At 36.2% G+C, this 25,738-nt stretch overlaps 1 protein-coding gene across 11 annotated transcripts in view; it reads right to left on the bottom strand.

Annotated features, from left to right (window-relative positions):
* BLTP1 (bridge-like lipid transfer protein family member 1) overlaps window positions 1-25,738 on the bottom strand; it is a 124,150-nt gene that overhangs the window by 66,927 nt on the left and 31,485 nt on the right. For 8 of the 11 annotated variants that reach the window (XM_074823594.1, XM_074823596.1, XM_074823602.1 and 5 more), the window contains exons 12-31: window positions 25,569-25,647; window positions 24,686-24,777; window positions 23,685-23,802; window positions 22,438-22,593; window positions 21,317-21,414; window positions 20,206-20,384; window positions 19,951-20,057; window positions 17,832-18,040; window positions 14,558-14,785; window positions 13,882-14,019; window positions 10,484-10,660; window positions 8,566-8,694; window positions 7,512-7,631; window positions 5,111-5,388; window positions 4,235-4,503; window positions 3,532-3,790; window positions 2,274-3,117; window positions 1,337-1,407; window positions 695-868; window positions 258-378 (exon numbers count right to left, since the gene is read on the bottom strand). In XM_074823594.1, the coding sequence (XP_074679695.1) occupies window positions 258-378; window positions 695-868; window positions 1,337-1,407; window positions 2,274-3,117; window positions 3,532-3,790; window positions 4,235-4,503; window positions 5,111-5,388; window positions 7,512-7,631; window positions 8,566-8,694; window positions 10,484-10,660; window positions 13,882-14,019; window positions 14,558-14,785; window positions 17,832-18,040; window positions 19,951-20,057; window positions 20,206-20,384; window positions 21,317-21,414; window positions 22,438-22,593; window positions 23,685-23,802; window positions 24,686-24,777; window positions 25,569-25,647 (3,846 nt within the window). The remainder of the gene's footprint in view (window positions 1-257; window positions 379-694; window positions 869-1,336; window positions 1,408-2,273; window positions 3,118-3,531; window positions 3,791-4,234; window positions 4,504-5,110; window positions 5,389-7,511; window positions 7,632-8,565; window positions 8,695-10,483; window positions 10,661-13,881; window positions 14,020-14,557; window positions 14,786-17,831; window positions 18,041-19,950; window positions 20,058-20,205; window positions 20,385-21,316; window positions 21,415-22,437; window positions 22,594-23,684; window positions 23,803-24,685; window positions 24,778-25,568; window positions 25,648-25,738) is intronic. The other 3 variants (XM_074823604.1, XM_074823597.1, XM_074823601.1) reach the window with 1 other exon arrangement.

The raw sequence follows: 25,738 nt of genomic DNA, 5'->3' as shown, positions 1-25,738 counted from the left end.
TGACTAGAATATTAGAATAACTTCACTTTAATCCTGTAAGAGAGATTTCTGGTCACTGAAAGACAATATATAACAGTTGATTACAAAAATGCACGTAACATTAGGCACAAGATAAAAATAGATATGTATTCCAAATTAATATAGCATTTAGCTACTATATCTCAAAACACTTAATTCAATTAAAAGTTTTCTTATGTAAAATACAGAAAGCAATATTCTTTCAAATCCTTGTGCATTTTTCTTGTTCCCCTTCCTACATTTTCTGAGAAGCTTGTCTTGCTGTTCTGTACAGCATCTCGAAGAACTTTGCAGTGCAGATCATCAACGATAGCTGCTGGGTGTCGAGAGCTAGCACAGTGCACCATTGCTTCTATATACCTGTGAGAGGAAACAAGCCCACAGCAGACCATTTAAACTTCGTTTCACATGACACACAATCAACAATGTTTAATTAACACTACAGAGGAAAAAAATTAAGCACTGACAGACATAAAGGGCACTTCCTAGGTCAGTGTAACATTCTTCCAGCGTCCTCATGGGAAATGCAGAATTACATTCACTGGGTACAAGGCCCTACTGCTCCATCAGTCACGCTATTCAATCCTTTTGCCTAAACCTTTACTGAACAAAACAGCTTTGATTTTAGACAATTTTTAGCATAATCAATTAACACTGCAGTAGTAAAATTAATTACCTATCCAGTGCCTCTGCTACAAGAGGAGTCAGAACTACATCAACTGTTCCTTTTACTTCTACTATCGCCGTTGTCCGTGTCTGGAAGACAGGGTGATCCAACGTCCATTCTTCTGTTATTGTTTCATCATCTGTATTTTCTGCAGACTTCTTTTCCAAAGGAGTATAAGGTGTACTAAACAAGTCAAATACATATTAACAATCTAGGTTTGTAAAAGAAATACAAAAGTGTCCTGGTATCATTTTAATTCTTAATAAAATGCATATAATGGCAGATTTCTTCTACCGCATAGCTTAGAAAGCACACAAATATAATTCCAGTGCAAGGCCCTTCCCTAGTTTCAAGTTCAGCTCTTCGCAATGCAATGGACACTTGCCGTAAGCACTTCCCAAATTAATTTAAAATAAGTTGCAATTCATACATACGAGTGAAAGTATTTGATGCTTTCATGGTGTGCTTTCTTTTTGACCAAAATCAAACATTTTATAATAGAATACTCTGTTCAAAGAGATCTGTACTGAAAACTACTGCTACAAATCAGATTTTGGAAGGGCTAGCAAGAGCCAAAACATTTAACAAGAGTATCAGGAAAATCCTACTCTTAAAAAATATGCTAATAACGTTATGCAGTATTCAACTTACTTAGATGTTGATCCTGTGAGCTGCATGCCTCTGTCCAGTAATGAATTAGCTGTGAGACCCTGTTTAACAATCTAATATAAAAGTGCAAAGATATTCATTACATTCCTTCTATATATGAAAAAAATACCCAAGGAATCTTCAAATAAAGATCCTCCTTACAGTTTTATTCTTAAAAACATCCCTCATATGCAGATTCTCCAATATAGTATATAGAAACTCCTACGTTTATTTTTTTAAATTACTTGAAAGGTTAGACTACGAAGTTCTTACATAGAGAAACAGTGACTAATTGCTTATAAACCAAAATACTTCAAATACTAATCTAGGAAAGGTTTGCACAAACACAAAGCTTTTGCTGCAAAGCAATAACAAATTAAATTCCAGAGGTTAGACACCTATTTTTCTATCAAGCCATTTCCATTATTTTTCATGTATTTTATTTCAGCTCCTTCCTTAAGCATGTATGCTCATATCACATACATCATGAGGAAAAAAGAAAGGTGCAAACCTTTACAAAAATCATTTGCTAAGTCTGAGTTTCAATTTTACTTTGAAATAAAGCATTTACAGCCTAGACTACATTTTATCAGTATTAAACGTACTGCTACTGAAGTTCTGTGTACCGTATATTTTAAACAAAACTCACATGAATATCCTTCAGCTGCATATCTTTCAACAGGCAGCATTTTTAAGTGCAATAATTACAGTTCAGAACACACATCTTATCCACAGAATTCTAACTCCATCTTTTCTTTTCCACAACCTCCCAGCCACACAACCCATGATCTGAAGTCAGAAACCCAAGGTATTCCTTAACTAAAAGCAAAGAAGTTTCAAGTTTCTCATAGCTTTATTTACACAACAGGTGTACTAAGCAATTTAATTTGTTTTGAATTCATATTCCTTTCTCTACTCCTCTTTCCTCCATCTTCCATACCTTAAAAGTTGGGACAGAAAGTTGCTCAAAAGATGATGAACTTTCTTCACTCGTTGGCGTATCAAGGTCTAAAGGGCGATGCAATGAGGACTTTGAAGTTCTTTTGTTAGTTGGATGCTTTACTGACCAGTTGATCACCTGGAACTGTGTAAGATAATTCTGGTAACATGCCATTACAGGCTGCTGGGAAGTTAATTGCTCACTTTCCACAGTCTTCTCAGAGTCCATAACATACATGTTCTCAACATGCTCATCTTCTCCTCCCAGAGCCGAAACAAATGAGGCCTGTGAAGGATGAGTCTTAATTGGCAATGTTTTAACATCTTGACTGATTTCTCCATGGATTGTGCTTGTTAAGGGCCCTTCCACACTGTGATAAATAGATCCTCTACTATATTCAATCTTCTGAGCTTGCTTTTTTCTCTTCTTCCTCCCTGGATAGGTTCCTGGACCTTCATCACTACTTATTGGCTCAAACTCTTCTGCTGCAGAAAAATAAGCTTCGCTATCAGCCATTGACATACTGGAATCCATTGAGCGATACTGGTGAAATGAATTTGAATCTGCAGACGGAGTATACGGAAAAGAACCAAAGCTCCTCCTCTGCTTTGGGGAGTCCAAGACATTCTCATCACTGCGAGACACATCGCTGCTGAACTGCACGCCAACTGGAACAGGCTGCTTGTCTCCGTAGAAGGCTGCCGTGAGGCTCTTGGTGCTCCCGAGCCGGGTGGAGCACACAGACGCTTGCCGTTTCAGTGGAGACCTCAGGGGAGACTGACCAACAGGCCTTTCCTGATTGCCAGGGGATGCAGGGCTGCCCTCTGCACCCTCAACTGCAACACTAGAAACAAAAATTAAAGGTTCATTTGCTTATTATTAATGTTTCTCTTTTTACATTATAGAAGCTGTCAAATGCTTCAGTGATTCTGTGACTGCCTATTAGCATAGCAATTATTTTCATAATGCCGATTACATACTAAATTCTGCCACTTGTTAGTCCACTTGTCTACATATAGAGGATATAAAAATGAACACTAACAGCAAGTGCTGTTGTCTTACATGCTAGATTTTCTACCCAGATCAGGTAATCATCTCCTATTAGGGATCCAAATTTGCATTCAAACTAGGAAAGGCACTTCAGCACTACCATTAAAAAATAACCAACACTTTATAAATTGCTAAATATAAGGGTTTTTTTCTGTCACAATGTGTTCATGAGCCAAACTATACTTCTACCTGGACAGAGAGTACTAACCTTCCATGACCATCTTCTCTTTTTGCACCAGACAAGAACTCCTTCTGTCCCAAGTGATCTTCAGTAGTTGACGATGGGCTGTCCTTCTCCCCTGCAAGCAAGGGGAGTGCAGCACTAGAACTGCTCGTTTCCTCTGAAGAGGATGAGGAGCTATGAGAGCGCAATGGCACTTGTAGGCTCAGATGTTGTGCTTTTCTTTCTATTTCTATACCCATAGATCTGCAATCCCAATCTTTTCGCTTTACACCATTTGCTTTACCTAAGATCAGAAACAGAAAAGAAAAATCGAACATCTGATAACACAACTGCAATGGTTTCTTTCCTGCCCACTGAAATAAAAATCCTTATTAAATAAAAGCCCTACTTTTGAAATGCATACACATACTAGCATGTTGTACTAACAAAAACGAATAAAATCATAGCAGTAAAACATGATATTGCCTTGGTATACTGCTTTCTATATAAGAAGAACAGATGCAAGTCACAAAACTTCCTTTTTAGTCAGAAAGGAGTTGCACATTAATATAAAAATTCAGCATATGTAAGCTTGTTCACTACTTTCAAGCTACTGTCTGCTCTTAGAAGGGCCCATGCCACTACAAGACCTCTTGCACAGGAGCACAAGTACTACTCATTATCAGAATCAGAAAGAATATAAATACTAATGTGCAGTTAAGAAATTATAATTTTGGGCAAAAATTACCATACAGTGCCTTCTCACCATCTAAAATTTTAGGAATCTCCTTAGTAATTATCCATTCTCCTGGCTGCAGTAAAGACTGCCCATAAAACATATCAGATTCTGCACTTGTACTTGAGAAAGCAGAGCTGCTTGAAGGTGTCAGTTCCTCAAGTTTGAAAAAATCTAGTCCTGTTAATGTGCCACCAAAGAATCGACAGCCACCAAGACAGCCGCACTTGTTCTTGCTTCTCTTATTCCTCAAATTATCATCAGGCCACAAAAACCACAATCTATACAAAGGCAGAAAAACAGAAAACAAAACAACAACATGAGCCACATCAGCCTTAGTACATTTAAATTCAGTGAAAACAAGATTAAAAGACATCCCTCTCTCATATGTGAGCTCCTATTTCACCTAGCATAAAATGAATTAGTAAGATTTGTATCTAAAACACAGATGTCAGACATAAAATGAAGGATTAGCTCCAGAAAGGAGCAAATCACAAATGTATACGCAGTGCTCAGGCAACCGTGCTCAGGCACAGATTATGTCCACCTGCCCCAATACAGACTAACAGTAACATGCATGTTTCTTATGTCAGAGGCAACTGCTCTTTGGGGAGACACACAAATCACAGTTACACCAAGTGTCTTGTTCACAGCTGCTCATCAGCTTGCTCAGGACTCTTTAAGACCTGTTTTCAGTCCAGCCTGAGAAAAAAGGGCAAATTTGATTCCCTCCTCTCCCTGATCTTCTTTTTGGGGAATAAAGGAAGGCAGAGCATGTAAGCAAAAAGCAACCTCAAAAGCAAAACCCAAAGTTCCATCTTTAGATGAATGTATTAACTTATACCCCCCAAAAAATTCAAATGCATCTCCTTCAACTGTATCTCTTACCTCTTAGTTCGGTTATCATGCGTTTCTAAGAAATGTCTCTGCACTTCATGTTTAGAAGGGTGATCTGCAGCTAAAGCGATGTCAGCAGTGATGAGCCCCAAGTTGACAGAGCCAGCTTCCAGCCAATACGCCCTCCTTAATATTGGCTGAAGACCAGTTCTGCAATTGTTCACCTGCTCAACATACTGTCTCAGTTGAAAGTCTTGAATAGCAGCACTTACACCTTCTCCAACAGACTGGTTGTGGAGGTTGCAGTTTGCAATACGTATAGCACCCATCTGGAAAACATAATTTAAAACATGAACTCTGATAAGTCACGAGTGAAACAAAGAAAGGGTAACCTTAAACCAGTTAACACACCACCTACTACATTCCAGAAAGATCTCAGTAAACTATTCTCTCCAAAAAAGACAGAGAACCAGTTTTATATGCAAGCATGTGCGCACACACACAAAAGGAGGCAAGCTTAGAAATTAGTTTCAGACAGTTTTTAAATAACAAAAATAAAATCTCTACTTTGGAGTCTCCTTTTGTAAAGGGATTAAAAAAGAAAGCTCAACTTTGGACAGATGTTGTAATGAACCTTTAAAAAAATTAAATCATTATTAAATTCTTCACTGTCATCTGAAACCAAAGAAGTCTGAAACTTTCAAAATCAGACGTACGATTTGATGATCTATGTAATTCTATGTCCTTAGATGAAAACATTGATTATATACTTTGAATACAAAGCTGTATTAACTCTATAATTAATAAACACCTCCATGAGACAACCATGTTGAACACTGCAAAACTCAAGAAATTCCAGATCCTAAACCTTAACTGAGATCCATATGAATTTTGTTACAGCAGCCGTTATATGATCACACTATTTCTTGTATTGGCACAACTCCAGTAGGTTTGTTGAACCAAGCAGAAGGCTGCCCCTCATCTAGAAAAAGCATGGTACCAGCAGGAGCCAACCCTCTCCAAAGATGAACCTGAAGTTCTTGCTTTTCCTCCACACTTAGGTGTGGAAACTGGTCCCTGTACAACTAACCCACCTGCCCGTACAGTATCGATCCTCCCCGACACTGGTGTACGCTAATAAAAGATGACATAGCCCTGCATACATGCTTAGTCTTCAAATTTCAAATAGTCTGAAGACACTGGACCAAGTTTCCTGCACAGCTTGAGTCCTCTCCAAAAAGTGACCATGAAGTATCTGAAATTTCAGATTGAGTTTTCAAACTTTTCACAGGGAAAGGAAGGAAAGCTGAAAAAGAACCCAGCCATGGAAGAGCTACCCACAGGGTTACTATTAAATTATTACTTCTCATCTCTGTCACAGACTATAAAGGAGCACTGGAAACCTTTTTTCCCCTTAAATTCAAATGAAACACATTAAGGATATAATTTTCTAGAGTGTTTCAGGTTATTAAGCTGCCTTTGAAAATACTGCCATTCATATTCATGCCTGCAAACACAGTTAATATTTGTGATGGTGCTTTTTAATATTGGACTCAAAAGAATTTGGAGACTTAAACACATTTTTTTTACTGTCACAAGGTAGCAAGCCTTTCAAATGACAAGATACCATGTCATTAAAAAAATGTCTAAAATAATTACCACTTTCCTTCAGTTAGATTCTTGCTCATAATGTGAAGCTGTCCCCAAAATCTTAAATGTTAAGTCTACCTTTTGAAGCTGAATTTATTAATGGACAGCACAACTACTAGTCACGTATACCAGCATAACACTTTTTTCCTTTTCTGTTGTTACCATAACTCAGTTGTCTCTTTACTTATATTTCGCTACATTGAGTAAATTATTCCAGTTTTCTCTTGTATGATAGGATAATAAAGAGAGCATCAGCTCTCTCTACACATCCTTTTTTGAACAGAGGATACACCATGCTGTATTCTAGATTTAGTCAGGCAGTGGCACTAACACTTCTCCCATCTCTACCAAAGATATATCTTAATTCAAACAGCTGTATCACATAGGATGATCATGAGTTATCAAGCACTGACTTGCACACAATCCTTATCAGTCACTTCCAGTTGTTGAGTTACTAACTTACAGCACAAGTTCTTATTAGCTCTCAGGTAAGACACTGAGATTCATGTTGCCCAGTGTTCTCTTAATTTTTTTACACCAATCCTGCAGCTTCCACTCTTATTTTGGCAGACATCCTCTCCTTACCATTTTCCAAGATCATTAATGGAATTACTAAGCAGAAGCCAAACTGACCTACTCCTGGCCAAGTCCAAGCCAACCTTTTATCACTTAAAATTTCAGAAATTCTGCTTAGTCCAATTGCATGTAAGCAAGCAATAAATTCAGGTAGCTATTCTATCAAAAAATACAAAGAACTCTGTTGACAAAGAAGTATTTTAATTGTTAAGAGAAATATTTTTACCTTTATATTGGTGGCACAGCCATGTTCTACCACATACAGATCTGCTCCATCCATGGCTAAGCGTGTCATAGTATACTTTAAATCATCAGATGTTGGGCATGGCCCAGGGACACAGTTCATCTGAAGGAAAAGGAAAAAAAGATAAAATAAAAATGATTTAAATGTACATTAGGAGTTTTAGTTTAATTTGTGCTTATCTTTGCATTTATATTCTGCTGTTTAACAGAGGCCTAAAACTAGAGCAATAAAAAGTTTACTTATTCTATACTATCAACATGGAGTATGAGAGGGGTTGTTTCTGTGCTGAGGTTCATTTTCACTAGTGCATGTTTAATTCTTCTGTCCAACAACTTCAGGGGACCCAGCTGGCTCTCCTGACTTCCACCAGGAAAAGGCAAATCAAGTATTCTGATAGAGAACATCAGAAAAACTGGAACAAAACAAGGAGGATGTTGAAAGATGAAATCCAGGATTCATACTTAATATATGACAAGCCTCCTTTGCTCTTCAAGTGACTGTGCACATGGATTCCAAGAGACAAGCACCAAAAGCAGAATCCACAACGGCATAATGGTTAAGTAAGAGTCCCGTGTTTAAAAGAAAAATTTAAAAAAAAAAACATGCATGGAAGCTCTAAGCTGTCAGCTTAAGTCTCCCACCAAAGCACTGTTTCATCAATAAAGGATAGGGGATGAAAAGTACCATGGAAATGTGCTAGGAGCACGAGGGCAAGTATGACCCTTGGCTCTTAAGGGCACTGGAGTATGCCCTTTGGCTCTTAACTGTCACAGTACAGGTAAGAAACTAGGCATGACTTCTGCAGATACCGTTTCTCAAAATAATCCATAGAGCACAAAAACATTGTGCATATCCACAGGAAAACCCAGAGAGAATCGCTTTTCTTTGTAAAACATAATTAGCTATACTTTATCAAAGGTAACATCCAATCTGACTATATACTTCATGTGTCTTGGTAACTTTAAGGCTGGATTTCTAAGCTGTTCCAAAAAACCTGTGCAAATATAGCAAGCAATTAAGACAGATGAAAGGTTACCTTAGAGTCACAAAACCGACGATCAATTCCATGCTGGCATATTATTACAGATTTTGGCCTTTCCAGTTCAAACTCCCGGCATACCACATGAAATACAAAGGTCTGCCCCCACTCCAGAAGACATGCAAGCTGTAAGCACATGACAACACGTTGTCTAATAGTAAGTACACAAAATGAACTTTTGGTATTTCACAGAGTACTGAAAGAACATCACCAAAGTTGGGAGCTGAGCAGGAGTAAAAAGAAGCAAGAAGACCCCACCATAACATTCTGGCTGCATTACCTTGCTTACACATAGTCTATTTGCTGTTACTCAAAATTGATTTTTGGTTTTGTGCATGCAACAACATGCAAGTCTCTATAGTTTTTCACAGAAAACACTGTGACATTAAACAATTTCCCACATTATTTCTTAATATAAGGAAAAGGCTTTTGCTATTACAGTCAACTGAGAACTTCATTGTAAAGACAGAGGTCTCCTTATTTTACCTCAAAACCCTCCCTCAGAATACTCTATTACCATTCATAATTTAACTGTCAGACTTCCCTGTATGTAAGTAATGAAATTACATCTAGAAAGCATAAGAAGAAACTGACTAAACAGAACACTGCTGAATCTAGCTAGAACTAGTAATCAGCCTATCATTGATTTAACTCTTTTACATAGTTAGTTCATTCATAAAGGAAATGATTCATGACTGTCTGTCTATTATGAGAGGGAAATGGGGTTTTTTTGGCTAGCCAAAGGAAAAGGCACTTAAAATCAGCAGTAATTTAAATGGAATTTAATACAGCTATGCCTGTCCTGCACAAAATCTCTCCTCCTCCCTTTAATGCTGTCCCTTCATGAATTCTTGCAATACATCACACTATGGAACAAAAAAAGCCAATGACCCTGACAGATTCAAGTTCTGCTCCAGAGTAGTGCTGACAACAAAAAATAAAATAAAATAAAAATCCTATATGAAGCATACAATTGATGATGGCTTTGTAGAGGAAGAAAATCCTTAAGTTGCATCACATATTTAGAAAATGTTTTCTAACCTTAGAGTTCTTTCAATCAACTAGGTTTAATCTTGAAGCATAGACCAGTGGGGTAAATATTATAGCTTGTCTAAACCAGTGGTAGCATTCTGGGAAATGCTGCCACAAAAATCTGTATGTGTAGCATGGACATTCATCTGGACTCTATTCTTTAGATTGTATTTGTATGCAAATGCCTCCTTATCTCCAAGAACCTTACATCTGAGGAATATCAAATTGCCTTTCAGACCACAATCACAACCTAATACTTCATTTGTCTTTCCCAGAGAGTTAACCGGCAGGGGCAATGAACCTTTATCTCCAGACATCAGCATCACAAAACAGAAGTAACCTCAGAGGAAGGCACAGACAACTAAGTCATCTCATACTTAAACCTTTTTAATAGATTTTCCTTTCTCCTCTTCATCACATCACTTAGTTTATGGCTGAAGGCATCCCAAAACACCCTCTCCATTTACAGAGAAGTATTATTTACTCTGTAATTAAATCACTTACACTGCATGTAGATACTGTGGTTGCCTTTCTAATCAGTATTCAAGTACATTAACATACACAGATGTAACATACTTGTGGTTTACGTGTGGTGACCACAATATTCACTACAGATTTGTTTGTGCTCTCTTACTAATATCCTTTCAAATTCTCATATAACACTAGCCACCCTGTTACACCTAGATTTAAGATGAATATCAGATTCAGCTCATTTAGCACCTCCTACCCATTTATAGAAATTATTAGATTTTCAAACTATAAAACTGTTTACAGGCACAGATGTATCCAAATTCAGCTGAGATCACGTCTTTTCCAAAAATCAATGCTACGTCAGTTTTACAAGAAAAATAATACTTCAAAGCAAATAGTTTCTGGATGGTACCTGTGGTGGTGTAACTTTGGCTGTAAGACTTCCAGCCTGTACATCTATCAGCCATGCATATTCTAAAGTATCACTTCCAAGAGGCAGACCTTCTGCTGAAAACATTGCGTGAGCGCGCAACTGCAGACCCGACAGGCTGATGTGACCCTCTCGAAGAACTTCATCCACTGCAGGTCGCTGTTAAGAACAAGTAAGTTAAAGCTAGTACTTGCAAAGGACACATCAATAGAAAGTGCAAAAACTGCGTAGCCAGAGGTACTTCATTACGCGATGATCTTCACCTCTTAAATCTTGTTGACTTTTATACAGCTAGACAGTCTCAAGACTTCTCAGCATTACCCATGCAACAACATATATGCAAATCTTATGGGGGGAGAGGGAAGTTTATCTAACCCAAGTTTGTTTTAATTTTTGAGCAGCCATCATCAACAACCTTCCCTTGGTGAACTCGACACAGTGACATCTAGACACCATCTGTTAAATATTACTGTAATAAATTATAAACAAAGAATGGAAGAGCACGTTTAACAATGGAAGTGATCAAGAGGTTAAAAGAGATGACTTATGTAGGTTTGCTACTATCAGGAAGCTGACACATTATAAAAAAAAAATCATCTTAAAATAAATTAAAAAAACACCAAATAAACACCAGAGGCTGCCCTCTAAGTTGCACTTTTCACTGAAGTATTGCTTGGCTACCTAAAGCAAAGCTACTTGTTTGCAGATATGAGAATTTGCATGTAATACTTTTCAAAAGATTACTCTACCAGCCAGAGAAGAAACTGAAAAGATAAAAACAGCACAGGCATATGCTAGAAGCTTGTGACCGCATAGCAGTAAGCTGTGGATTAAAACCAATAAGTCAACAGCAAAACTTCTCTTTCACTGAGTTTTTTCAACTTGTTATCTTGCCTGGTTTGTTTTCCACTATCAGCAAACCCTTGAAGAAGAAACATGCCATACTCTTTTTGATATCACTGGTGACCTATGTCTTGTCTCAGAAGCTATTTCAAAACAATATGAATGGAAAACACGAAGCAACGACACTTGCCAAGCTAGGTAGAGGGACAATTCCTATTCTATATACATTTGTCCTACAAACTTCTTTAAGGTTGAACTGGGAAGTATCAAACAGCATTTTTGTGATACATAATATGAATAAAAGGTCAAATGTATATATTTTTTTAAAAAATCCAAAATATTAATGTATCCAACATTAAGTGGCAAGAACTAATACAAACACTAGATAATAGCAACACACATAACTGCTCAAAACTTTCTTCATAATATTTTTAAAAACATGTCACTCTGCATGTTTATCATTTCAACCAACATAAATTCCCAAGCAGAAGTCTTTGTCTGAGTTAGTGTTTCTGAGTTAAAATAAATCCAACCAAAAAAGAACATATAAAACCTAAGGCAAAATATGTAACCACAGCATCACTAAGTCTAAACAGTAGGAATACTGAAAAAAAAGTCATGCAATGAGTCTCAGGGCTATGAAATTAAATCATTAAAAAAAAAAAGGTTTTGCCTGCAACCTGATTTCTGCTTCTTTGTACATATGAATTGCAGTACAATAATTAAGTTACAGATTTGAACATTTAAGGGTCTCATTCAGTGCACAAAATAGATTGTGTTCTTAAATAAGTAGCTATTCAAATGACTGGATTCCTCATATGATAAACCAAGAACAAACAAAACAAAAAATAATCAAAAACCTTCCAGCAGATTTGGATAACATAACTGGAAATTCATAGGATGCAATTTTTCATTACATAAAGGTTTGTATGCTCAAACTGTAATTGTCATCAGCTTCAACGGCACCTTCTGACAACTTCATTTAATTGAAAAACAAGCCTTACAATCTGGATACTTAGCTCCTGACAAAAACTATGAGGAAGCCAAAATTTTGTCTGCCACCACGCTGTCAGTACATCCAATTTCTGCAGCTCTCTCAAAAGACAGCTCTATTAATCCCATACAGATTATGCATCTGCAAATCCCACAACTTCACACCATCGCTTTCTTCAGATTGCTGCTAAACACAATTTTAGTGTTGCCACCAAAACCCAATATGTTTAGATTCTACATTCTCATCAGGGATTTCTTCTTTACTAACCTATGGAATAGCATCTCAAAAACATCAGGGCTAACATGGAACCTCCTAAAATGTCATTTAACTTTTCACCATCAAAAAAGTTTATTATTTCTTCCAATTCCTTCATCTATTAGTCAGTCTACAGTTAGTGGTTATACGCAAGGTACTTTTGTGCTTGTGGCACACTGGATACAAATCTGGAAAGACTAAACAAGCATCAACCCACTCCTTTCATTAGCTTACTGACATAAGAGTAAAAAAAATAGGGTCACTTACATCTTCATCTGTATACAGTATTCCAGTTATCAAACATTGGAATGTGCATAAGATAAACATATTTTAAACTTTATCTCATACAGGCCATTGGCAGCAATGTATTTCAGGACACAGGGACAGAACACAATACAATCTGCAAGGCACAGTCTAAGTATCATAGTGCTTTTAATGCAACTAATATGTGCATAAACAAAATAGGAACTCCGACTATTCACTAACCTGCACTGAATCAGGATAACTTCTTGTGTTAACAAATTTCCGTCTAAACTCCTCACCGAGAGAAATTCATCCACATGGGCAATTTTTGCAAGTTCACTAAAATCCAAGTACTACACAACAGCTGACAAGCCACAAACACCACTTAACTGTGTCTCATTAAGTATTTTCTGAAGTATGGCTCATGACTTCCTCACCACAGGAAGACTGTAGGTCATAACAATACCTTGACTATAAGATACCAATCCAGGTGAGTGATTTAGTCTAATAAACGTCATAGAGAATATCTAAAAGATGTAGTTATTCTATTTACTAACACATGTAGTTTTAAAACTATATGCTTAAAAAAGTGAAACATATCCAGCCACTGCACAAAATCAACACCTGTCAGTATTTACAGAATCTTTTAAACCCAAATTCTTTAAAAAGCACACAAAAAACCCCCAACAACGCAAAACAAACAAAAAACCCCCCCTCCGCAAACCAGAGATCACTCAATGGTTCTAAGACCAGTCTGAATATTACTCCCTGTTTCCTAGAGAACCTTCTCCAGAAAGATTTTAAGCAAAATTAAGAAAATACAATCTTTTGTGCATTTAACTAACATGCAAACTAGACAAAAATCAAGATTTTAAAAAATATGCATCATATTTTTCTTTAATACCTCTTATAATTCATAAACTTAATAAAATTTGCATGTGCATAACAGGAAAGTTCCTAACACAAAAGAATTCAATTTTAAGATCATCGCAACTTCCACAATACAAACACACCCATGCAAACACATTAAAAACCAGCTTACTACCTGATAGTTGTCATTCAGAAACAAATTCACTGGAGACAGTACAAGTTGAAGCATTGTTTCTCTAAATCCTTTCTTCATCTCAAAACACAACCTTTCCAAGAAAGCTGTAGGGCACTCAGGACCATCTGGACTGCAATGCTGAAGTAAAAATTAAACACATCTGTTTCAGAAACTGAAAATACACAGCATGGTTGAATTGTAAGACTAGAAGCAAACCTGTGAGCAGGAAGTATGTTAATTTTCCTCCAAGTGGATACTCAAAAAGAATTGGCTGTGCAACTTCAAAAACCTTTTGACAATTACATAAACAACAATTCAAACCCATTTGAGTGAACCCAATTTTTTATATGCATTCTTACTTGAGCAAAATGCACCATTAGAAGACAGTTTTCCTAATTAGCAGAGAAATCATAATGGTCAGTCAAAAATATTATCACACAAATCAAGATCATTGAATAAAAATCATATAAAAAAATTATCCAGTTCTGCCTCCCAGATGAGCAAAATAAATCATGTCTCAAATTGGTTTCAATAGCTGCAATTTCAGTAGAGACTATACACACACTTTGGTAAGCCCCACCCCAACTTAATGTTCCAGGGAGTTAAATTTAACTCCAGATTATGAAACCAGAAAAAAAAAATAATTACACAAAGCAAAATATTCTAATGTACTTACGACTGGTAATCGTCCATGCACTTTGTACAAATTAACAAGCACAGTGATATCCCACGGGCGTAAAGTAAGAGGGTGAACCGGCTTGACTGAACTTTCATTTTCTTTTCTGTCATTCTCCACTCCAACAGCTGTCCATCCAGAGCTTGAAGATGTTGACAGTGACAAAACAGGGCTTGAAATAACTTCTTCAAAATCGGTGTACATGTCATCTTCTCCAAAATAATTTTCCTAGGAAGAAGAATTTTTATGACCATACAGAAAACAAATAGGCAATGTAATGAAATACAAATCCAACCTTTTCTTGTACGTTAGCCCTCCCTAAAATAAGTGGTATAGGTACAACTTATAGCTGAAGAAACATATATACTTTTATTTTCTGAAAAACTAACACCTTAACTGAGCAAATTTAGGCCATGTACTTTGCATGAAAAGAAGCAGCTCTTAGTAGTTCTCAAAGTACCAGTATTCTAGATGCATGCAATACAAATAACAACTCTGAAGTACTGACATTTTAAACACTTTGTACTTTTAAAGATAGATAACAGAGTAAGATCACAACACATCCTGCAGGAAGTCACTCTCATCCAACCTTCTGAATCTTGTTATCAGCATATTTCAAAGTCCTAAACATGTTTCTAAAATATTAGTTCATAAACATTTCTCCCCTTGGGTCCAAACCCCACCTTGTTTCTAAGACAATCCTCCTCAATTATCTCAGACCAAAGTAACTTTACCAAATTCTACCGGGAAACAGAAAATCCATCGCTAATTAAAAAAAAAAAGAAAAAAGAAAAAGAATTTTCTGAATGATGCAGGCTATATTTTCTTGTTAATTCAGTATGTGGGAAGTGTTGGGGACTAAGCATCCTGTGGAGCAAAACCCCTTCTGACTAAAGAGGTTACAACACAGGCACAAACACTGAACCCTCATTCATTCTTAGAAAGTAATTCAGTCCCTCAGCTGATCATGTTGACAGAAATGTTCCAACTATCACAAACTCCACTGATGATTTGTGAGATGTAGACAAATGAGTACTAGACTCAAGATTAAACTGAAACAGATTTGAATCTTACAATGTTTCTTGCTCCCCTCCTTCCCTTTTCTGTGCCTCATTTGCTTTCCAAAAGTTCTTTGTTCTTTTGTAAGCACAAGTCTGCATTGCAGGCAAGCAAAGAGGAAGTGTACAACACAAAAAAAAAAAAAAAAAAAAAAAAAAAAAAAAAAGGGCATGCAACTGCAAGGTACCCATGTCCTTGAAAAAGGTCTGCAGAAAAGGCAGGGCTCATTATCAGCCTTGAAATAACAACTCCTGTGGACATATTATTTTACCATCTTGTACTGAGTCTCTGAAGTATTTTTGGTGTTAACGCGTATGAATTAAGCACTGCTCTGCACCTAAACCAAAAAGCCCTCAAAAGTTAAGCAAAGTTAATCTGCTTTGCTTTTTAACAAGGGGAAAAGACAAAGGTCGATGTTACAATTACAGATCTTGAAACATTTTTATAAGGCAGACCCAGCAGAGGGTGCTACAAACTCCAGTAACTTACTCCTGGTACCTTCTGCTGGAGATGCAAGGACCTATAAATCATTCGTTCCCCAACAGTAAACCCTTCAGTAAGGAACACAGTGCACTACACCAAAAAACTATCTTCCAAGAATAGAAGGCTTCACAAAACTGCATGAACAACGCATGTCCAGGAATCTCTCCTGCATGTATTAAAAAAGATCAGTGAAAACAAACTGAGCACAACAATTCAACCACAAGTCAGGAAAACAAGCATAAATAAAACCCGTAGAAATCTATTAAGAGATTCTGCCAGCACAGCTGGACAAAAAGAGGTAAACACAGCCACAAAAATACTAAAAAGAACAATAAATGTGTATTTTTAGAAATGAGCTATTCATCTAAATTTTCTCTTGAGATTTAGAAGATAAAAGCTAGATGTACTCTGAGAAATCTGCACCTAAAAAAATTAAATCATGATAGAATCAAGGGACCTAGCATAGCACTGTTTACATATACCTCCAGAGGCAAAGAGCACTGAAGAAGTGCTGCTTTGCTTGAAAAGACAGAACCATCTCATGAATTTATGGGCTCCAGAAGAGGAGCTCAATAAACAATTCAAAGATGGGTGCACTTCCTCTATATCAAAAGAAATGAAGTCTTCAAGACGCAATACTGGCCTAATTTTAAACCTATTTACTTTAGTGGTAACATGAAAAAACAATGAGCATTTCTGTAAGTCTTATACTGTACAAAACCTTAATATTTTCTGCTATTCAATGCTTATGTGCAATATCTTATATAAATTCATAAAAACTACTGTTTCAGTGTAAGTTCTGATACTCATCACCTGTCTCAGAAAATTCCTCATCCTCTGACCCAAAATGAAAGCCTTCAGAAGCATTACCTTAGCCTAGATCTGTGTAGGCTAAACCAGACCTTTAAAAAAAACCAAACCAACCAAACAAGAACGCACCCACAAAAAAACCCAACCATCCACAAAAACCAACCAAAACCCAAGCATTTCACTGCTAATTAAATAGAAGCAACACGTTCAATCACCTCTGCTTTTGTCACAACAAGGCAGGGTGAGGGAGATCAGAAGAAATTAAACTGTTTCTAGCCACCCTGGAGATCAGTAATGGAAGAGGACACAACATAAGCAACACAAACAAACATTTTAAAGCATAATAGATGAACATCAAGAAAAGGATGAAAAATTCTTCAATGTTGATTGAAGTAGCTTTTAAAATTAAACTTAATCTCATGTCCCTCCCCCTTCCCCTCCATGTTCCTAACTGCAGAAATCTCACAGAATCTAATTAAAACAAAAACAAATTAGGACACTCTGCAGAACTTAAAATGCACTGAAACCATGGGGTCTGAGCTATCTTTGCATACAAGTGGTTGTTAATATAAGCTCTAGTCATAATCATGGAATTTTAAAACATTTTTTTCTTACTACTGCAAAAGTCAAAGAAGAGACTTTCTGCACACGAAGTCCAGTGCCTATATTATTCCTTGAAAGGAAAATGATGCTGATGTGAGTCTACATGTATATAGAGAGGAAATCTTCTCATAAGCCTGTGCCAACTGAATTCACCCCAGCTAAGCCATATCACCAAAGTCATTCCAAACTAGTACTTACCAAAAGTTTTCATCTAAATTCACATATTCTGCAGAATTATAGTTTTCCATTTCAAATTAATTATTTCCCTTTCCTACCTGTGGCCATCCATGAATTTTACGAGTTGTGTTCCTATGCTTACCTTTATGGACAGAAATGCTTTGAGTAGGGGTCCATACAGGGTTATCTGGGAATCTGGGGAGAGTTCCAGTTCCACATGGAGCTTATCTGGGGGCAGCTCTGAAGGGTCAAGGGGAAGGCGGGTTGATGCTGTGGGAGATGAAATCACACTGTCGGCTGTTTTCTGAGATGGCCTTAGCACAGATAACATTGTTTCTTCCATTTCTGACACTTTGGAGCAAAATAAAGAAGAAAATAGATTGTCATTACAAGTTAGGCTTCTGATGGACAAAATTCTGCAAATATGAATGTGTATTAAATATACAACTTTTAGCAGCCTTCTAATTCACATTGTATAATTATGCTACAGAACTGGTTTCTCATATCTAGTAACTATGAGAAGACAGGAAAATAGAGAATATTTTAGTCAATGTTAATTATGCAAGAGAAAAACAATCTTTCAAGTCCCCCCAAAAACCTCCATTTATTTATCTTGCTTTTCAAGTTAAATAAAGACATGCTTTCATTTCAGTGTAGCAGATTTCCCACAACCACACAGCTACTGAAGAATAAACAAAAGTGAATAAACAGGAAAATTGCAAAAGTTGTATTAAAAACCTATTCTGAACTAGTAGCTCTGTAGGCCAAATTTACTCTCAAACAACTTAATTACATTAGTCACAAACCAGTTTAGAAATTCAAATCTTATTTCCTACTCCTTCTTTCTATTTTGTGGTAGGGAGAAGAAAAAGCTTTGTCTTTTTCAAGTGAGGAACAGTGATGAGAAACAAGTGATAACTGAAGGTGCTTTGGGGATGTAAAGCGATTGGCTGGGACGTAAAGAACTCTATGGGAAAACCATATAAAATTGATGCTCCAGATGGAGTAAGATTTCAGGTGCCAGTTTAACTGGAAGAACTGGCACATAGAGAACTACAGCGAATACACACCTGTAGCCAGAAAACCTTCAAGGCTTTAACTTACCATTATTGTCTACAGTGCTTGCTCAGTGCTTGCATTATGTTATGTGTTATAAATTAGCTAAATGCCACAGTGAGATGACCACTTTTTTGGAAGCTGCATCTCCTGTAATGCAACATATGTGTTTCTTGGAGACTTAAAGAGTTCTATCATTTGACTCAAAATAAAATACAGATGGTGCTACTATAACAGACACGTTCTATCAGCATCACAGATTAGAAGTGAGCTGGACTGTGCTGGATTATTCATTGAAGGAACATGTAGATGAGATTACCTGTGTATGTACAAACTTTCAAATGCAGGTTCAATTGCTACAGTTACAAGTAAATGTTTTCAAATTTGAAGTATGCACATTTGACATGAGCTGACAATCTCACAAGAGTACTTAATGAACATCTGCAAGATGAATCTTACTTTTTCTGCTTCGTCCTCTAAAATTTGAGTTCTTTTAGATTTGAGTTGTTGGAACTCAAAACCTAAAAACGCTATCTAGCATGTCTTCTAACACCTGCTGATTGAGGCCCATTCAAATTAGCCCTTATTATTCTTCTAATACCTCTCCTTCATCGGTTCTGCTTCTAGCAGCTAAACCTGAAAGATTTTTATGCAACCCCATAACTTCCTGCATACCTCCCTCATATCTGACAGCCATGGTTCACTTCAACAGTGCTAGCTACCATGGAATCTCAAGAGCTTCATATCCATAAAGGTAAGACAATGTTGTTGTATCTCATATATAGTGTATTTAAACATTTAAATTGTAAGACATCATCACAACATCCAAAGGAGAAAAGCTTAGAAAGGCTAAGGAACATGATACTGCCAAAGATATTGTACTTCGTATTTAATATACTAAATGATATTTTATGTTATGCAGCAACTCATTTAAGAGATCCACTTTGTTAAGGACAAGGAGAAATGAGCTACAGACAGTATCCTCTTTGTACACAGGGAACTGGGACGTGTGCTGAAATTTTGCATCACAAGATATTGTCAGTGCTGAAATCAAACCTGGTGCATTCTAAAGATTAGCATTTTCCCATGTGACATATAACAGCAGTTCAAAATTCATTTCTGCAAAGTTAAGCAGTTTGATCCAACAAAGTCACGGCAGTTCCTGAAATGAAACATGCTAACAAGAAAAAGGTAGTGATACTTACAGGATTGTTTTAACTGCTCATCTGCCTTCTGAGGATAAATTGGGTGCCATGAGTAGTCAATTGTAAACACAACACTTGGGACTGTCCAGCATTCAACCCATCCAGCCCTTTCAGAAAGAAACATGACAATTTTATTTGAAATACAGTAGTTTCATTAAATATGTTCCATGAACATACGAGGTTGCTTTCATCACAAAGTAGGTAAATACAATGAGCCAATATAAAGACATAAATATATATCACAATAAAACTCACTCCTCTTGAGTAATGTTCCTCCATTTGGGTTTGCCCGTTTTCTGACCACTTTGACATTCAGCAGAAATACAAGATTCAGGACTTATTTTATTAGGCTGACAATCTTTCACCAACATAAAAAGGGAATATTTACTAGGATGACAATCTGGTAGATACAAATGAAGATCAACATCTTCTCCCTAAAAATCAAACATTAGTAACAGAGAAGTTAATTTACATTTGCTTTATGCATAATGCTCATGCTATCTGCATGCTCATATGCACCATTATCTTCACTTTACAGGCAAAGTGAGGTAAGAAATTTAAATTTTCACATGTGATTGCTGACCACAGCTCCCACCCATTTCTAGTACAATCCCAAGAGCTCTTAGTTCTCAACAGTTACAAGTCCAGTAACTTGCACATAACAACACACCATAGCAATCTGTAAAACACAGGGTCATGGCTTTTAGTGATTCCTGATCTTATGCTGTTCAAGCCATACTGCAAAAGTTAAGTGACTGGCCCAAGGCTACTCTACACCTCAACTAGTTTTTTATTTTTACTAGCAGTATATTGCTTCTATTTTAGGGAAGACAAGTAGTACAGTCTTTCAAAGAATTAGCTGCATCTGTTAAAAACACTTTATCATCATTACTTATTCTACAGAAACTCTTAGAAGTCTGGAAGACGGCTTTCCAAAATGGATTGGGGGTACCCATTCCAGTATTTGATTTTTATCTTTGAACATACATTAGATTTTAACATTTTCTAAATAAATGGGAACAGATTTCCAATTGATAAAATACATACAGAGACACACGGTCTACGTACAATAGTAAATATACATACTAAATGAGTGCATATATGTATAAAGCACATGTATATATGTTTTTTAAACATATTTGTGTGTATATATGTATATATAAATTAAAACAGCCTGTGATTGGATGCTTCATATAAGCAACAGAAACCATTTACCTCTAGGTTACTTAAAACAAAAATTCTTTGAGACAGAAGTGAAAGAGAGTATTTTTCTTTCAGTAAAGAGTTTATTCAAAATTTCCTGACTGAAGAAGGTAGGGAAACTAGCTCACATTTCAAAGACAAAAGGGGCAAGGGAAAAACTTACCCTTAAAGAGAATCTAGTATTGCATGTGGTTGGAACAAAGTCAGTGAAAGGCAGAGAGAAAACAATGTTCAGTGTTTCTCCACAAGCTGCTAGATAAACTGTGAGAGAAGAGGAAAAACAAACAAAAAAATCTGTCAAAATTACTCCCTGTTTTGTTTTTACACAAATTATCAAACATAGAAGTAAAAATAATGAAAAGGTATTCACGAACTCATGACATAGGAAACTGCCATTTTAACTACTGTGTATTTAAAATACACTGTACAGAATACATATGTATTCTGAAAGTATTTACTCCCTACAGCTTGTCCTTTATAGAAAGGCACTGTACTTCACACAATGAAATTGCAAGCAGACAATAAAAACAACTGTAACTAATATCTTATGACTTGCTTTATTGCTTCACACACCAGTTTTTGGACAAGAAAACACACATTGAAAAGTTCCTCAGGCTTCTGATGAAGTAGGGAGCCTTATTTTTAACTAGAACACAACTTCATGATTTTTAATCCATCCTCTTTCTGTGTTGAAATTATAAGATTCTAGTACAGTGTAGACCACTGAAGTATGTATAAACTAAATTGCACATTACACAAAGTTTTGGCTTTCTGAAATGTACCTTTTAGTTTTGTCTAGAATTAGCAGCATTATTGCCTATTCTCAAATGAACAGGAAACACATTTCTAGTTATATGGAGTTCAAATGGTATTTTTCCAACATTACTTAAAGAATTTATTCCTGAGTGAATGTTTTCAGTTAGCTTACTGAATATATGTCAAGACCTCACAGCTGCTCTCTGAAAACTGTTGTACTAAATCAAAAGATTCAAAGGGTCTTGAAAAATGAATGCTAAAACATTACCTAAAACTGCACTCTCCCCAAGAAAGGTATGCATTTATACAAAGTTAGAACTTACAAGAGTTTTAGGATGGTTTGCATGCATCAACAGTAGCAGATAGGATGGTTTATGCACATCAACGGTAGCAAAATGGGTAGTTATCACTGAACACACATTTTTTAGTAAAAATTTTACGATTCTTGTACTCTATATATATACTCTGTATTTTGTACATAATTTTTGTAGTATGTACTCTTCTTTCAAATAAAAAAAGTGATCTCACCATTTTCTTGTTGTTTGGTGGAACAGTCAATCCAGTTGTGTTGATTTGCTGCCCAAATCATTTCAAATTGATGAAACATGACTTTGAAATTCCACATATAAGGAACAAATGAAAAAATATCAGGTGCGCTATCACTGGACCAGTCTTGGATCAAATCTAAACACACATAAAGTAATAAAAACCAAGTTAGTAGCAATCAAGTGAGATATTTCTTCTTTTAAGTTTTTGGCTTTTCATAAATTGTAAATCTTAACTGCTTGCTCCTTTACAGAAAAAGGAAGACAAGGAGAACAATACACAGTATCCATTTCTCAGGCAAGTACTTGCGGTGAATCCATTTCCCATTTCCCACCTGCTTTTTAAGTTGGAAAGTTATAGGTTTAATTAAGTTTTATAGTTTTGTTCAGTAGCAAAGTTACACACTGACCTAAAAGCACTGGCCTACCAACTTGCCTTTGGTTTTCCACTCCGAATGTGTACATTAGTAATATTTTCTAACACAGCAAAACAGTGCTGCTGTAGAAATTCATGTTTGCTCTGAAAAGATTAGTAGACTGTGCTGCGTACTGCAGCACTACGCAGATAATGGCTCTGGCCTCACTAGGAGGATAACTTTATTAGCATGGCACTATGCCTGCACTAATTAATCCTTCCTCCCAGCAGGACTAATTAGCCCAGGCAGTGCCACATTGATGGGGCTATATTCTTTCCATTACAGCAGCTGGAATGTTCAGCAACAGTTTGGTGATGCTGTATCACACTGTACTGCCTTGTGCATATGTATTCTTGCTCACAGCCAAAATCCTAAGGAGCAAATTACTCTCTCTGATCATCTGTAAGCCACAGGGACACAACCTAAAGCCCAAGTAGTTGAAAATCAGTCAGCCAAAGAGAGAGATATCAGAGAAATCAACATCCTAGGTGACAAATATTAAACAAATCAATAGCTCTGACAGAAATAAATTCAACTAAAATTTAAGACTACTTAACGTAACTGCAGATCAAATTTAGTTTAGATGTTAGAAAATTTAATTATTTGGTATCTCTACCCAAATATAAGAATATCATGTACTTAAGACACTTATAGGCAACAGAAAACATCAAGAACTTTGTCCTCGGAAAAAATTTGTTGTCCTAAATATGTGAAATCAGAGTACCTGACCTTGTACACCTTTGCAAAATCTAAAAACAAATTTTAAAGAAGGAATATTTAATTTGATATGTAACTTATTTAGTAAAGAAGTTACCTGTAAAGAAGCTTTTCTGAGCAAAGATAAAATGATAGGTTGCTTTATAAACTTCAAGTTCGCATTGCCATGTCTGTGGCATGTTCCATATCCGGGGATAGCTGGCATTAATATGAAACTGTGAACAAGATATTAAAGCATCAGAGTTACTTGAAAAGATGACAATCCTTGACCCTGTAGCTCAGCAGTTTTCACATATGTACTCTGCTGAATAATTAAAACTGTCTTCCTGCTGGGATGAACAGAAGGCCTCTCCAGTTCCTTAATAATTTAATCTCTCTCTCTTTCTGCATTTGAAGGTCAAGTGATAGTGTATTCATTTATTTGGAAAGGTGTATTATGAACTTCTGTTGCAGTAGATATACCAAGCAATTTATAAACCAAAGTTTTCATTAAAAGCATCACTTTTCACAATACACTCAAGATAAAATCCCTCAGAATGTAATATTTTTCAACCACTGATATGATACTCAAATTTAAACATTAAAAACATCACTCTAATAAATTCATTTAAAAAACAGTGACAAAAGTAATCTACAGAATTACAGTATTGCAGAAGTGAAATATTAGGCAAACAAAATAATAATGCAGTATTAAACCTGTCTCAAGTAGTTTAAGCACTCTGAAGTATTTTTAAGTACTTATGCAGGCTCACATTCTGCAGCACAGCTGACGAGTGTAATCATTTACTAAGGTAAAGCTTATATGAACACATGGCTACATAGTGAATGAGGCGAGATTTATAAATGGTACTCCAATCCCTTCACAGCTTTCAAAACACATAACTATATAAATTATGTAAGCCGCTGGAAGTTACACACATGCATAGTTATATGTGTATATGTAAGTTACTTACATATTAAGGTCTTGCTAAATACATTCAAAAGGCATATTTCTGTAATGTTTAACAACCTAAAGAACTGCTCCACAGACAAATAAGTATGTTCTTTATTAAAAATCCTCTGGAAACTGAAGCTTTGTGCTTATTAATGCAAACTTACAGCTAGCATTTCAGCTTCTAAGAGAGTCCGGTACTGCATACTGCTGGTGGCATCAACATGCAGAAGCTGCCCTTTAATTGTAGGTGAATAGCCTAGCAAACGAGATATAAAACAATCATTCAGACATAAAAGTTACACAAATACACAATAATTTTCACCAGTGATTTCAGCAGTCCACTAACAATCAAGAAATACAATGATGGAAATTAGTACTATAATAATTCTGTCCTCTACTGTTTGTCAATTAAGAGCTTAACATGTTCTGCCTTCATGTAGGAAAGATGACAAAAGTCTTCTTCCTGGGTCTGGAAATGCTCAGGTTCTGGAGATCTTGGTTAAAGATGCAGAATAAAAAACTCAAACATGCCAGAAAGATTCAAGAGAACAAACAGCAAAGAGCTTTAAACCAGCCAATAAGATGAGTAAATGCAAGGAACATACCCATAACTTTACATTTATCTCCACTTCACCTTGGATTTTGGGATTTGTTTTGTTTAAATAACTACTACTAACTTAGTTTTTATAACTCATTTCTCAGCACGATTCAACTACTACAGTAATCCTACTGAAGAAGTCCTCCTGCTTTCAGTTGACAGTTTGTCTGCAACCTGCTTCAGTGCACACACAGTTAAATGATACCCTGTCTAGCACTGTGTTTCCTAATCCAAACAAAGCATGGAGGTAACTTAACTATTTCAATAAGTACATGCTTTAACATCTTGCAATGAAATGTACAAGGAAATACTTTCTGTTCCTTCACGTAAGAATATACATCTCATAGCCACAAAAGAAAAACTCTACAGGATGCTCACACACATAGGAATTAAGCTAACTGTTCAGGGAAAACACTAGGAAAACCAATTAAGCTTAGCCTTAAACTCACCATTTTCACCTACTGTCATGGGAATATTTATCTCCAAATATGATCCTGCACCAACATTTACATGTACAGCATTAGTTTCCTGTATTGCAAGAAAGGAAAAAAGTCCAAACATTATTTTTAGGCTCGCTGCATCAACCACTGTACTTTATGTCTCTGACTATCATTATCCA

This window comes from Strix aluco, chromosome 4, assembly GCF_031877795.1.
Source record: "Strix aluco isolate bStrAlu1 chromosome 4, bStrAlu1.hap1, whole genome shotgun sequence".
In the NCBI taxonomy this organism is placed as follows: Eukaryota; Metazoa; Chordata; class Aves; order Strigiformes; family Strigidae; genus Strix; species Strix aluco.
This window is presented reverse-complemented; position numbering and strand designations above follow the sequence as displayed.